The sequence below is a fragment of the Schistocerca piceifrons genome, chromosome 9 (genome assembly GCF_021461385.2).
Source record: "Schistocerca piceifrons isolate TAMUIC-IGC-003096 chromosome 9, iqSchPice1.1, whole genome shotgun sequence".
Classification (NCBI taxonomy): Eukaryota; Metazoa; Arthropoda; class Insecta; order Orthoptera; family Acrididae; genus Schistocerca; species Schistocerca piceifrons.
In genome coordinates, this window is record NC_060146.1 from 134,340,847 (window position 1) to 134,355,624 (window position 14,778).

At 42.6% G+C, this 14,778-nt stretch overlaps 1 protein-coding gene across 1 annotated transcript in view; it reads right to left on the bottom strand.

Annotated features, from left to right (window-relative positions):
• Positions 1-1,161: 1,161 nt before the first annotated feature.
• The window catches only part of LOC124716756 (GILT-like protein 1), a 45,048-nt gene continuing 31,431 nt past the window's right edge, over positions 1,162-14,778 (bottom strand). The window contains exons 4-6 of the mRNA XM_047243300.1: positions 11,151-11,297; positions 3,850-3,909; positions 1,162-1,277 (exon numbers count right to left, since the gene is read on the bottom strand). Coding sequence (XP_047099256.1) covers positions 1,251-1,277; positions 3,850-3,909; positions 11,151-11,297 — 234 coding nt within the window. The 3' untranslated portion in view covers positions 1,162-1,250. The remainder of the gene's footprint in view (positions 1,278-3,849; positions 3,910-11,150; positions 11,298-14,778) is intronic.

Genomic DNA, 14,778 nt, shown 5'->3' on the forward strand with positions numbered 1-14,778 from the left:
TGCATCTTTGATGACCCACCAATACCATTATTTCTACAAGGACTGCAGTGGGTCTGCACCTCTGGTGGCCCACCAATACCGTAATCTCTACCAGGACTACAGTGGGTCTGCTCTGTGATGACCTACCTACCAATACTCTTCAAAATTTCGACTGACTCTGCTGTGGGTTTGCTCTGTTGTGGCCCATTACCTGTATGCATATCAAGAGTCAGCACTGTCTTTCCATTGGAAGGACAACACTACTTCTTCAAGACTGCATGGAAATCTACTACTTCCGTGTGCATTTTCTTTTACTGCTCAGACTTTGAGAAAAAACACTGCTATTCTACTGTTATGTACGATTAGGACTGTCTTTATGGACTGTGAGAAAATTTTAGCTTTTGACCAACATTGTATCAATAAGTGTGTGCATTTGACATGTTTGTTATTGTAATTATGAAAAATTTTATCAAATCATTATTGGCCACTGCCCAAAAAATATTTTGTAAAATTTTTGTGGGGAGCATGGGGGCTATGTAAGTAGGCTGTTTATGTTTTCTGTATGTAAGTAGGCTGTTTATGTTTTCTCTATGTAAGTAGGCTGTTTATGTTTTCTCTATGTAAGTAGGCTGTTTATGTTTTCTTATTGGCAACGTTACGTAGTGCTCAATATGAAAATCACTGGCTGTGCTGTGTGCAGTCTGTGGCTAGTTTGCATTGTTGTCTGCCATTGTAGTGTTAGGCAGCTGGCTGTGAACAGCGCGTAGCGTTGCGCAGTTAGAGGTGAGCCGCCAGCAGTGGTGGATGTGGGGAGAGAGATGGCGGAGGTTTGCAGTTTGTCATGAACTGATATATATATATATTATGATTTGTGATGATATTAAGGTAAATACATTGTTTGCTCTCTATTAATATCTTTCATTTGCTAACTACCCCTATCAGTAGTTAGTGCCTTCAGTAGTTTGAATCTTTTATTTAGCTGGCAGTAGTGGCGCTCGCTGTATTGCAGTAGCTTGAGCAGCGAAGATTTTTGTGAGGTAAGTGATTTGTGAAAGGTATAGTTTAATGTTTGTCAGGGCCATTCTTTAGTAGGGAGTTTTGAAAGTCAGATTGCGTTGCGCTAAAAATATTGTGTGTCAGTTTAAGGACAGTCATGTATAATTGTTCTAAGGGGACGTTTCAACAGTAATGTAATGTGGGCTGACAATCAGAATCCGTGCTCTGCCATCGTCTTCTATTCCTTAGTGTTAGCCACTGGAGCGTGATTCAAGTCATGGACAAGTTAAAGGCTTCGGTTGCTGGAACAATTTGTACATTGTCAATTAGTCGTACTTCACACATTAGAGTTCTCTCAAACAATAACAATACATAATGAAATTTGGTGTATACATCAAGATTCTTTGCCTGATTCTGATGGGGTTAACATATTCATTCAGTCTAATGAGTTAACAGACTAATCTACCCTTCGATTCCGTAACAATGGCAGAAATCTGATAAATATATGAAACACTTTTAATCGTTTTTTTAATATTGTTATGTATAATACCATGTAAAGATAAGTCGTTGTTTAAAGTTGTTAGCAAATATCTGGAAAAGTTCTTGAGTGATATACATCAAATTTTTACATGATATTTTAATAAATGTTCGGACAGACATAGCTCACACATTTTAAAATATATGTGGTGTATAAAGTTAAACGCACTACACAAAGGAGAAATGTTTTTATGAAAAATTTCGAAAAGTTCTTGACCGCTTTACTTCAAATTTTAACGCAATAGTCTAATAAGTGTTCAGGTAGACCTAAGCTAAATATTTTTAAATGTATATGGCATACAAATATATATATGAAATATATACAACTATACAGAGGTGTTGCTACCGAAATTCTCGAGAAGTTCTAGACCGACTCACTGAAAATTTTGACACGATACTGTAATAATCATTCAGTCGAACATAGAATACATTTTTTGAAACAACAGTGTACAGGCACTCTATTAAAAGCGACGGCAAGAAAGAGAATGTTGTGCAGTGTTCTGCTCTGCTGTGAAAACGTGTGGTTTTGTTTTATTTTTAGCAGTTTTAACTACAAAAGCAGGCGCTTCAACCATCAAACAAAATGTTTCTCCCGTTCATATATTTTCTCGCTATACATATTTTAAGCAAAACTTGTGCCCACAACAACTTGTTGTTTTGTTTTCCTCCTCACATTCGGTTTTCACAAAGAACAGGAAACTTGTATTGATGTATTATCGGCATATGATTAGAATACTACTACGGAATCTGAACTTTCAATAACAATAAACAACACTCAGAGTCTATGACAGGTGTTAATAGGAGGTGGACAGAGAGGGCAGGGGGAGGAAATGGACACAAGTAGGAGAAAGTCGGAAATGTAAAGAGAGAGGGGGAGCAGGAGGTGTACAGAAAGAGGAGAAGAAGGAGAATAGGATGTGTATCGAATTCTCCTACATCTGTAGCAACTGCGTTGCTGGGTCTGTTAGTTATATTACATTATGTACTTATTTTGTGACCCTTTTTTTAAAGTGGCTTGGACAATGTGAACCATGACACACCGTTATGGAATGAAACAGTATGTATACGATAGAATATTGATTTGAAAATTTACAAATATCAATATTCATAAAATTAAAGAATTAGAAAAACAGAGAAAAATTGTGAGAGTGGAGAAATAAACAAGACATTACAAAGGAAAGTTCATATGTACCAGAAGGAACTCCTGCACAGAATAGAAGAAGTTATTCACAAGGAAGTTTTACAGCTTACATCTGAAGGCTTAGGATGTACTATTAAATTTTTTCAATTTTTTCAGTTGTGTTGGAAGGCTATTGAAACTGAAAGCATTCTGTACAGTACTTAAAGAAGTATCTAAATGCAAGTGTTGTCTGAGTGCCTGGAGTTCACTGAATGCATGTTGCAGTTTCACCCAGTTAAGTCAGTACTGTGAACAACAAACCCTGTGATGGAATATGTGTACAGAGATGGTAGAGTTATAATTCAGAGGCACCCGAACGATGTCTTACATGAAGTTCGTGAACTGACGGACTAGACCAATCTGAATACCATTTTTTTTCCCGAAGAATAGTCTTGATGGGTGCACAGAGTTGTTCGAACATTTGATACCACAGAAAATAATAGTATGATAATAAAATTAAGCATAGGAGCTCGAATGCTTCAGTGTGAGACATAGTGGAGATTGCAGCATTCGGCACCTGCGCAAGGTCTTGAACCTAAGGTCCCAAGTAAATTTTTGATCTGTTCACAGTCCTAAGAATTTAAAATGGTAGATTTCACTGACTCTTTGGTCACCTTGGAACAATATTTTTCCTCTTTTACAAGAGCTATGTGCCAGAAAATGCGTGCACTGCATTTTGTGGCTGTTAAGACTTGATCCTTTCTTCGAAAGCGATGTGCTCACATTAAACGCTAGCGAGAACAGAGCTCTGTGGCAGCACCCACCTACCCCACTTTACATGACACCAATTGCACCAGGCAGATCCGAATATCCTCCCTGTTTGTTGACACTGACGCTGGAGGACAACCTTCTGGTCCCTAATGCAGATAAGAAGAGGATAAGAAGAGGATGTGTGTGTGTGTGTGTGTGTGTGTGTGTGTGTGTGTGTGTGTGTGTGTGTGCGTGCGTGCGTGCGTGTGTGTATACTGGTATTTTGATCGAAATAAGTCCACTTGATAATGGGAATATCAATAAAATCGACTTATTACAGTTATTTGTCTATTTCAGTTAAATATTCTCAGCAATATAACGTAAGTCTAATATAAACTTAAGCAAATGAAATCTACCTTGGTTATGAAACAAGTGTTCACTGATATTATTTCTTATATAGTACTTACCAACACTTTACAAATCTCATTCCAGAGGTTTGTGAGTAATTGTTGTTGTTCGTCCTGGCGCTGAAAGCAGATAAACAGAAAGTCAGTTGAAGATGATTACAAACACCGCTAGTGTCGAGCTAATAATCTACATTTAAATATATACGACCGTCAAAAATCAGCAATTTCTAATTTAAAAAAGAATAAATTGAAAGAAAGGGAATGAATAATTTTCATAATGTGAAAATATGTGCTGTATATGCTTCACAGAAGTGAAACAGGGTTTTGGCCACGAAAGCATAGTGTCGGGCTAAAATCGAAAGAATGACAAATACTGAAGTAGGGGAAACTTCAAATACGATATTTGATGGTTCAAATGGCTCCAAGCACTATAGGACTTAACATCTGAGGTCATCAGTCCCCTACAACTAAGAACTACTTAAAGCTAACTAACCTAAGGACATCCTGAGGCAGGATTCGAACCTGCGACCGTAGCAGCAGCGCACGTCCGGACTGAAGCGCCTAGAACCGCTCGTCCACAACGGCCGGCCACGATATTAGAAATGACATTTCACACACCAGTAGAATGAGCTGTGTGGAACAACCTTATTGTTGTTGTTGTGGTCTTCAGTCCTGAGACTGGTTTGATGCAGCTCTCCATGCTACTCTATTCTGTGCAAGCTACTTCATCTCCCAGTACGTACTGCAGCCTACATCCTTCTGAATCTGCTCAGTGTATTAATCTCTTGGTCTCCCTCTTCGATTTTACCCTCCACGCTGCCCTCCAATACTAAATTGGTGATCCCTTGATGCCTCAGAACATGTCCTACCAACCGATCCCTTCTTCCAGTCAAGTTGTGCCACAAACTCCTCTTCTCCCCAATTCTATTCAGTAACTCCTCATTAGTTATGTGGTCTATCCATCTAATCGTCAGCATTCGTCTGTAGCACCACATTTCGAAACCTTCTATTCTCTTCTTGTACGAACTATTTATCGTCCATGTTTCACTTCCATACATGGCTACACTCCATACAAATACTCTCAGTAACGACTTCCTGATACTTAAATCTATACTCGATGTTAACAGATTTCTCTTGTTCAGAAACGCTTTCCTTGCCATTGCCAGTCTACATTTTATATCCTCTCTACTTCGACCATCATCAGTTATTTTTCTCCCCAAGTAGGAAATCTACGTTATTACTTTAAATATCTCATTCCCTAATCTAATTCCGTCAGCATCACCCGAGTTAACTTGACTACATTCCATTATCCTCGTTTTGCTTTTGTTGATGTTCATCTTATATCCTCCTTTCAAGACACTGTGCATTCCGTTCAACTGCTTTTCCAAGTCCTTTGCTGTATCTGACAGAATTACAATATCATCGGCGAACCTCAAAGTTTTTATTTCTTCTCCATGGATTTTAATACCTACTCCGAACTTTTCTTTTGTTTCCTTTATTGCTTGCCCAATATACAGATTGAAGAACATCTGGGAGAGGCTACAACCCTATCTCACTCCATTCCCAACCACTGTTTCCCATTCATGTCCCTCGACTCTTATAACAGCCATCTGGTTTCTGTACGTAAATAGACTTTCGCTACCTGTATTTTAGCCCTGCCACCTTCAGAATTTGAGAGTACTCCAGTCAACATTGTAGAAAGCTTTCTCTAAGTCTACAAATGCTAGAAACATAGGTTTGCCTTTTCTTAATCTAGCTTCTAAGATAAGTCGTAGGGTCAGTATCGCCTCACGTGTTCCAATATTTCTACGGAATCCAAACTGATCTTCCCCGAGGTCGGCTTCTACCAGTTTTTCCATACGCCTGTAAAGAATTCGCGTTAGTATTTTGCAGCCGTGACTTATTAGACTGATAGTTCGGTAATTTTCACATCTGTCAACCCCTGCTTTCTTTGGGATTGGAATTATTATATTCTACTTGAAGTCTGAGGGTATTTCGCCTGTCTCGTATATCTTGCTCTCTAGATGGTAGAGTTCTGTTAGGCCGGGCTCTCCCAAGGCTGTCAATAGTTCTAATGGAATGTTGTCTACTCCCGGGGCCTTGTTTCGACTGAGGTCTTTCAGTGCTCTGTCGAATTCTTCACGCTGTATCATATCTCCTATTTCATCTTCATCTACATTCCCTTCCACTTCTATAATATTGTGCTCAAGAACATTGCCCTTGTATAGACCCTCTATATACCCTTTCCACCTTTCTGCTTTCCCTTCTTTGCTTAGAGCTGGGTTTCCATCTGAGTTCTTGATATTCATACAAGTGGTTCTCTTTTCTCCAAAGGTCTCTTTAATTTTCCTGTAGGCAGTATCTATCTTACCCCTAGTGATTTGCGCCTCTACATCCTTACATTTGTCATCTAGCCATCCCTGCTTAGCCATTTTGCACTTCCTGTCGATCTCATATTTGAGACGTTTGTATTCCTTTTTGCCTGCTTCATTTACTGCATTTTTATATTTCTCCTTTCATCAGTGAAATTCAATATCTCTTCTGTTATCCAAGGATTGCTATTAGCCCTCGTCTTTTTACCTACTTGATCCTCTGCTACTTTCACTATGTCATCTCTTAAAGGTAGTCATTCTTCTTCTACTGTATTTCTTTCCCACATTCGTGTCAATCGTTCCTTAATGCTCTCCCTGAAGCTCTCTACATCTGGTTCTTTCAGTTTATCCAGGTCCAATCTCCTCAAATTCCCACCTTTTTGCAGTTTCTTCAGTTTTAATCTACAGTTCATAACCAATAGATTGTGGTGAGAGTCGGCATCTGCCCCTGGAAATGTCTTACAATTTAAAACCTGGTTCCTAAATCTCTGTCTTACCATTATGTAATCTATCTGAAACCTGTCAGTATCTCCAGGCTTCTTCTATGTATACAACCTTCTTTTATGATTCTTGAACCAAGTGTTGGCTATGATTAAGTTATGCTGTGTGCAAAGTTCTACCAGGCGGCTTCGTTTCTTACCCCCAATCCATATGCACTCACTACATTTACTTCTCTTCCTTTTCCTACTATCGAATTCCAGTCACCCATGACTATTAAATTTTCGTCTCCCTTCACCGTCCGAATAATTTCTGTTATCTGATCGTATATTTCTTCAACTTCTTCGTCATCTGCAGACCTAGTTGGCATATAAACTTGCACTACTGTAGTAGGCGTGGGCTTCGTGTCTATCTTGGCCACAATAATGCGTTCACTATGCTGTTTGTAGTAGCTTACCCGCACTCCTGTTTTTTTATTCATTAGTAAACCTACTCCTGCATTACCCCAATTTGATTTTGTATTTATAACCCTGTATTCACCTGACCAAAAGTCTTGTTCCTCCTGCCACCGAACTTCATTAATTCCCACTATATCCAACTTTAACCTATCCATTTCCCTTTTTAAATTTTCTAACCTACTTGCCCGGTTAAGTGATCTGACATTCCACGCTCCGATCCGTAGAACGCCAGTTTTCTTTCTCCTGATAACGACGTCCTCTTGAGTAGTCCCCGCCCGGAGATCCCAGTGGGGGACTATTTTACCTCCGGAATATTTTACCCAAGAGGCGCCATCATCATTTAACCATACAGTAAAGCTGCATGTCCTCGGGAAAAATTACGGCCGTAATTTCCCCTTGCTTTCAGCCGTTCGCAGTACCAGCACAGCAAGGCCGTTTTGGTTAGTGTTACAAGGCCAGATCAGTCAACCATCCAGACTGTTGCCCCTGCAGCTATTGAAAAGGCTGCTGCCCCTCTTCAGGAACCACACGTTTGTCTGGCCTCTCAACAGATACCCCTCCTTTGTGGTTGCACCTACGGTACTGCTATCTGTATCGAGGAGGCACGCAAGCCTCCCCACCAACAGCAAGGTCTGTGGTTCATGGGTGGGGGGGGGGGGGGAACAACCTTACTAAAGTTGTTTAAATTCTGTGTGTGTAATTAAAACAAAATTTGCATTTAGTTTTATTCATGTAAAACACCATCAGCTGTCTGCAATGAAACAAGATTTGGAACCTGCTGTCACCTATAGCTGCACTCCCACATTAGTAGTTTCGTTATGGCGAGTGATGGTGAGTAAGTGAGCAGTTGTACGTGCAGTGACGTCAGCTGTCCTCAAGTGTCTCCCCGCTCAGGTGAGCATGGCTTGTCCTGTGCATCCCCCCCACCCGCACCCCCGCCCAGTCAACTGATCTAACACGTGGCGTGGTAGCACGTACGTCGTCGCTGCCGACCAGTGTATGCAGGGGGTTAGGGGCAGGAATGCACGTCTATGCATTGTGCTATTGAAGTAGCTACGGAGTACACAGCGCTTAGACTATACAACAAATTTAATAATTTTTTAACATGGTTTACCTTCACTAATATAAGAAAGATATTCCATTGCCTACTTCACCCTCTTAGGATTAGACTGTTGTATGCTATCAAGATATCAAATTTCATCGAACTGGATCAGCAGTTTAGTCGTGAAAACAAAAGACAGAGTTATTTTTGTATTTCGTAATATCACTATGGAACTGGTAAAATTGCGTCAAAATATACAGACAATGTAAAATACAGACACTGACCTACTGTATTTCATGGCAAAGCAAGCAGCCTGACGAAAAACAGATTCTCTCCCTGTGTGGGAATCACACGATTTGTGCGCGAGCACCAAGGGACGTAGACACCAAGACACATGGAAGTTATTTCGGTCCTGTAGATGTCCTCAGACAGCGTAGGTGGTTAAGGTGACCGCTTGCGTGTAGTGGGAGATCGGGGTTCATGTTTCTGTCTGGTACAAAATTTCACATGTTACTAGAAAATCGTATAGCCATTGTACAATCGTGTTCTCCATTGGCGAATGCATTTCATAGTTTAATATGGCTGCTCCTCTAGAAATGCATGCATGTAAGAAGGTATGTTAGATCGAACTTTAAAGACGCTGTAAAATGAAGGGGGTCGACCGAAGCGTCCGATCCCACCTGTCGGCTTTGAGCAGTAACGTAAGGCTGTTGTGGTGTGTGACGTCACGACGGCGTGGAATTTAGTTTGTGAGAGTGGCGTGTTTGTAGGTGTCGTTTTGATACGATCGGTGGTTCTCTCTGGTGGTGCGTTAGGTAATGTTTTTGGTTTAGTTTGCGAGTGTGGTGTCGTGTGTGAATTTTGGTAAATTGATTCTTTTTATGTCTATGGTAGGTATGGACATGACTGACAGGGTCACCAGTTTTCGGTTGTCGGCTATGATGGGGGACAGTGCGTTGTCTCTAATAAAATTTCTTCAACTATTCGAATTTTTGGATGAAGTCGTGTTCAGTTTGTCGTGAAGAAATGGGGCTTACTTAAAGTTCCGGCGTCTCGGACAAGGGGCGGCGGTATGTGGAGATGACGTAAGGATAACAGGTCAAGGGAAGTGTTCGATCCCAATGTGTGGCTGCGAATGTTGGTATTGGTATCGGGAGCTGCTGTTGAGCTATATAGATCAAGGGAAGTGTCCGATTCCAGATGATGATGTGTTTAGTGGTATTTGGGGAGTTTTGTGATGTCGGTTTTTTTCGTCGTTTTGCGTGGGGGTGGATGTCTAAATTTGTTTATATTTAGTATGTCCCCACCCTAAAACCCCCTATTTCCCGCGCTTGTACCGTTAGTGTCATTAGGCGTTTTGTGGAACGTGTGTGTGTTTGTTTTTCGATGTATTTTCGTCCTCATAATGTGTACGTAACGACTTTATATGCGCCATATTGGACTCGTGGTTTATGGTCGTTTCCGCCATATTTGTGACGTCATGGGTCAAAGCAGACGGGCGGGATCGGACGCTTCCGTATTTTCAATGAAGGCACCGCTCCACTGGATGATATATGAAATTTAATGCATTCCACTTTAATTATTTACACAGCTGGTGGATAGAAAGATAACAGGAGTTTAAGACAGTTATGAAAATCAGTAATATGACCGGTTTTTAATGTGCAGGGTGTCCACAACAGTCAGCGCCAGCTCTGGAGCAGTAAAAAGGCTAGGCACCAGCTGTGTGGAATATGGATGAAGATTAATGTGAAGAAGACTAAGCCAATGATTTTTACAAGGCAATCAACGAAAATTAAAAGTAAAAATTAGTGATGAGGTAGTGGAACAAGTTGATAACTTCGGTACATAGGTTGCAAAATTGCTAGAAACATGATGTTTAATCAAGAAATAAAATTAAGGATTGCTATTGCAGAATTGTGTCTTACACAAGGAGGTGTATTTTCCATGGTCCTTTAAATAAACACTTAAAGAAAAGATATTTGGTTTAGATGGAGTGCTATCGTCTATTGTGACGAAAAATGAACAATACGGTGAAGAGAGTAGAAATACGTAGAAGCTTGTGACATGTAGAAGTGGAGATGAATGGGCGGTGTGCAGTGGGCAGATGTAGCAAAGAGTGTTATTGTGTTACAAAAGCTGAACGAGAAAAGACAAATATTGGAAACAGTTTAGAGGACCAAAAGGAATTGGCTAGGCCACTGCATGAGAAATGACTTTATAATAAATAATTTCTAGAAACCATTTCAAGATAGAGAAACAACAGATAAAAATCACAATCGAATTTGGTGTTACAGCAGAATCAGTAAACATGTTCACATGGGGATGAATTATGATGAGACAACACAACACCCAGTCCCCGAGCGGAGAAAATCTCCTACCCAGCCGGGAATCGAGCCCTGGCCCGTAGGACGGCAATCCGTCACCCTGACCAATCAGCTAGCGGGGCGGACATCATGTAACTGATGTGGAGGTATTGAATAGAATTGGGGAGACAAGAAATTTTTGGCACAGCTTGACTGGAAGAAGGGATGAATTGATAGGGAACATTATGAGACATTAATCGATTACGAATTTTGTACTGGAGGGGAATGTGTTTGTGTGTGTGTGTGGGGGGGGGGGGGGGGGGAATTGGGGAGGGGGCGTAAATATCGTAGAGGGAGACAAAAGGTGAATACAGTAAGCAGATTCAGAAGGATGTAGGTTGCAGCAGTTATTTGGAAATGAAGATGCTTGCATAGGATGGAGAAGCTTGGAGAGCTGCATCAAATCATTCTTGGGACTGAAGATCCTGACAATAACGTGCCATCTGCGAAAAGCCGCTTATGGGACAAGAACCCCATTCCCGGTGGAAGTCTCTTTCCGCAGTATTATCTCCCCAAACAGGTGTTTCAACCTTAAAGAATGCTGTGTTGTGCGGTGATAGACCTGCCTAATTAGCAGAACACATGATCGTTGTAATCATCGTAACCAAGCAATTTCACCGAAAGTAAAACCTCGTTCAGATAGGCTAATAAAAAGGATAATTTCCGTCGAGGTCGGTCACCCACTCACCCCGTTCAACGTGATGGTGGGTAAGTCCGTAAGTGGCGGATTCAGCTCTTTAGTTTTGTCTCCGTTGAGTTTCAACAGTTGGCTGCCATTCGTCGACTTGGCGCAGTCCTCTATCGGACTCACTTCGATCCCCAGGTCCGTGGCACACTGAAAACAAGCCCAACAATAAACAACAATAAATTTTTTGAGGGGTAAAAGCGTTTATGTACAAATCCACATGGATTACAAAGTATAACTCGTGCTGAATTTATACGCATACAAAGTATTATACAGGGTGTCACAAAAAGGTACGGCCAGACTTTCAGGAAACATTCCTCACACACAAAGAAAGAAAATATGTTATGCGGACATGTGTCCGGAAACGCTTACTTTCCATGTTAGAGCTCATTTTATTATTTCTCTTCAAATCACATTAATCATGGAATGGAAACACACAGCAACAGAACGTACCAGCGTGACTTCAAACACTTTGTTACAGCAAATGATCAAAATGTCCTCCGTTAGCGAGAATATATGCATCCACCCTCCGTCGCATGGAATCCCTGATGCGCTGATGCAGCCCTGGAGAATGGGGTGTTGTATCACAGCCGTCCACAATACGAGCACGAAGAGTCTCTACATTTGGTACCAGCTTTCAAATGCTCCCATAAATGAAAGTCAGGAGGGTTGAAGTCAGGAGAACGTGGAGGCCATGGAATTGGTTCGCCTCTACCAATCCATCGGTCACCGAATCTGTTGTTGAGAAGCGTACGAACACTTCGACTGCAATGTGCAGGAGCTCCATCGTGCATGAACCACATGTTGTGTCGTACTTGTAAAGGCACATGTTCTAGCAGCACAGTATCCCTATCAAATCATGATAATGTGCTCCATTGAGCGTAGGTGGAAGAACATGGGGCCCAATCAAGACATCATGAACAATACCTGGCAAACGTTCACAGAAAATCTGTGTTGATGACGAGATTGCACAATTGCATGCGGATTCTCGTCAGCCCACACATGTTGATTGTGAAAATTTACAATTTGATCACGTTGGAATGAACCCTCATCCGTAAAGAGAACATTTGCACTGAAATGAGGATTGACACGTTGTTGGCTGAACCATTCGCAGAAGTGTACCCGTGGAGGCCAATCAGCTGCTGATAGTGCCTGCACACGCTGTACATGGTACGGAAACAACTGGTTCTCCCGTATGACTCGCCATACAGTGACGTGGTCAACGTTACATTGTACAGTAGCAACTTCTCTGACGCTGACATTAGGGTTATCGTCAACCGCACAAAGAATTGCCTCGTCCATTGCAGGTGTCCTCGTCATTCTAGGTCTTCCCCAGTCGCGAGTCATAGGCTGGAATGTTCCGTGCTCCCTAAGACGCCGATCAATTGCTTCGAACGTCTTTCTGTCGGGACACCTTCGTTCTGGAAATCTGTCTCGATACAAACGTACCGCGCCACGGCTATTGCCCCGTGCTAATCCATACATCAAATGGGCATCTGCCAACTCAGAATTTGTAAACATTGCACTGACTGCAAAACCACATTCGTGATGAACACTAACCTGTTGATGATACGTACTGATGTGCTTGATGCTAGTACTGTAGAGCAATGAGTCGCATGTCAACACAAGCACCGAAGTGAACATTACCTTCCTTCAATTGGGCCAACTGGCGGTGAATCGAGGAAGTACAGTACATACTGACGAAACTAAAATGAGCTCTAACATGGAAATTAAGCGTTTCCGGACACATGTTCACATAACATATTTTCTTTATTTGTGTGTGAGGAATGTTTCCTGGAAGTTTGGTCGTACCTTTTTGTAACACCCTGTATATCAGAGCTTTGTCTTCATCTCATTTACGGGCACTTAAGTCAATGTGAGAGCGTATTAACAGATAATACATGTATTATCCTCTATTATGTTATAAATAAATATTCCCATCCTATCCTGCTGCCCATTACAATCATAGCACTATTTAGTAAGCTGTATGATGTCGACAGATGGAAAGACTTTACGATATAAAGCTTATAAGTTGTATCCTTGGTGTGCACTATCTTTGCTACGTGCACAGGCAGTATCTTTAGTAAATGTATTTTCGCGCCAACTGACTTAGCTCCACATGTTGTCAGTGCACCTGAACTTGTATGTGTGTTAGATTATTAGAACGATGGTAACATAGACAGTTCAGTATATATTTAACAACATATTACAATGTAATAAGTGTCGTACTCATCGGACTTTGTGGGACTCTCAATCAATAGGCTTCATTTTGACTACATGTCTTTCCCTCCAACTTAACTCCCGTCGCTCTGGTGTCTTTGTTTCCCTTGATCTCCAGAACGCCTATGACCGTGTCTGGCATCCCGGGCTTCTCTTCAAACTCCAGACCTATGCTCTCCCCATCAACTTTGTCCATCTCTTTGCTTCCTTCCTCTCCCATCGTCCCTCCTATGTGACTATCCACAATTCCAACTCCCGTACTTTCTTTCCCTCTGCCGGCGTGCCCCAAGGTTCTGTCCTTTTCCCTCTCCTCTATCTCCTGTCCACTGCTGATATGCCCAAACCTCCCCCTCCTGTTCATCTTCTCCAATTCGCTGATGACACCGCCTTCCTAGCCCTTTATCCTACCCTTCAACGGTCCCAACGTACCCTCCAAACCTACCTTGACCAATTCACCGCTTGGTGCAACCAGTGGTTCCTCCGTGTTAATCCCTCCAAGACCAAGGCGATCATCATAGGTCACACCACCCGCTCCTTCCGCCTCCGCGATTTCTACCTCACCATTTATGGCTGCCCTATCCACCGCACTCCTACCCTCAAATACCTTGGCCTCACACTCGACCGCCACCTCACCTGGACCCCCACCTCCTTACCATCCAAAACAAAGCTGGCAACCGCCTCCGCCTCCTGAAACTCCTGTCCAGCCGGATGTGGGGTCTGCATCCTTCCACCATCCTTCACACCTACAAATCCTTGATCTGCCCCATCCTCTGTTATGCCAGCGTAGCTTGGATTTCCGCCCCGGTTCTATAAAGCCCTCCAAATTCTCGAATGCCATGCGCTCCACCTCGCCTTCCGCATCTGCCTTCCGTCCCCCACGACCTCATCCCCTTCCCCTACCTTCTCCTTCTCCTTGAACACATCCGCACACTATATACTGTCCGCCGCCTTGATCCCCCTCACCCCCTGGTGTCTCCCTTCCTCTCCACCCCCATCCAGTTGCCGCTCCTTTCCCATTGTGCCCCTCACTCTCTCCATCTCCACACCCTTAATCTCCTTTCCCAACGCAATTTCCACCATCTCCCCCTCCCGGATGATAAGCTTCGCCCTAACATCTACTCTCCTACCAACTAACTTCCTGCCTCCTCCTCAGGGCTCCCTCTCCTCCCCCTCCCTCCTCCTGAGCGGCTTGCCCCTCCTACTTCTCCTCCATCTCTTCTGCCTCCTTTCAGTGTCTCTGCACTCTCTCCTGCCCTGTCTTCCCTCTTCATCTCCTGCCCCACGTGTCTCCTGCCTCTTCGTGTACCCACTGATGCGCCTCCTCTCTTCATCCCGCCGCTTCCCCTGTTGCCCCTTGCTCTCCCCTCCTTTTCCATCCTCTCTGCCCTTTCCCTTGGCAGGTCCTGCCTGG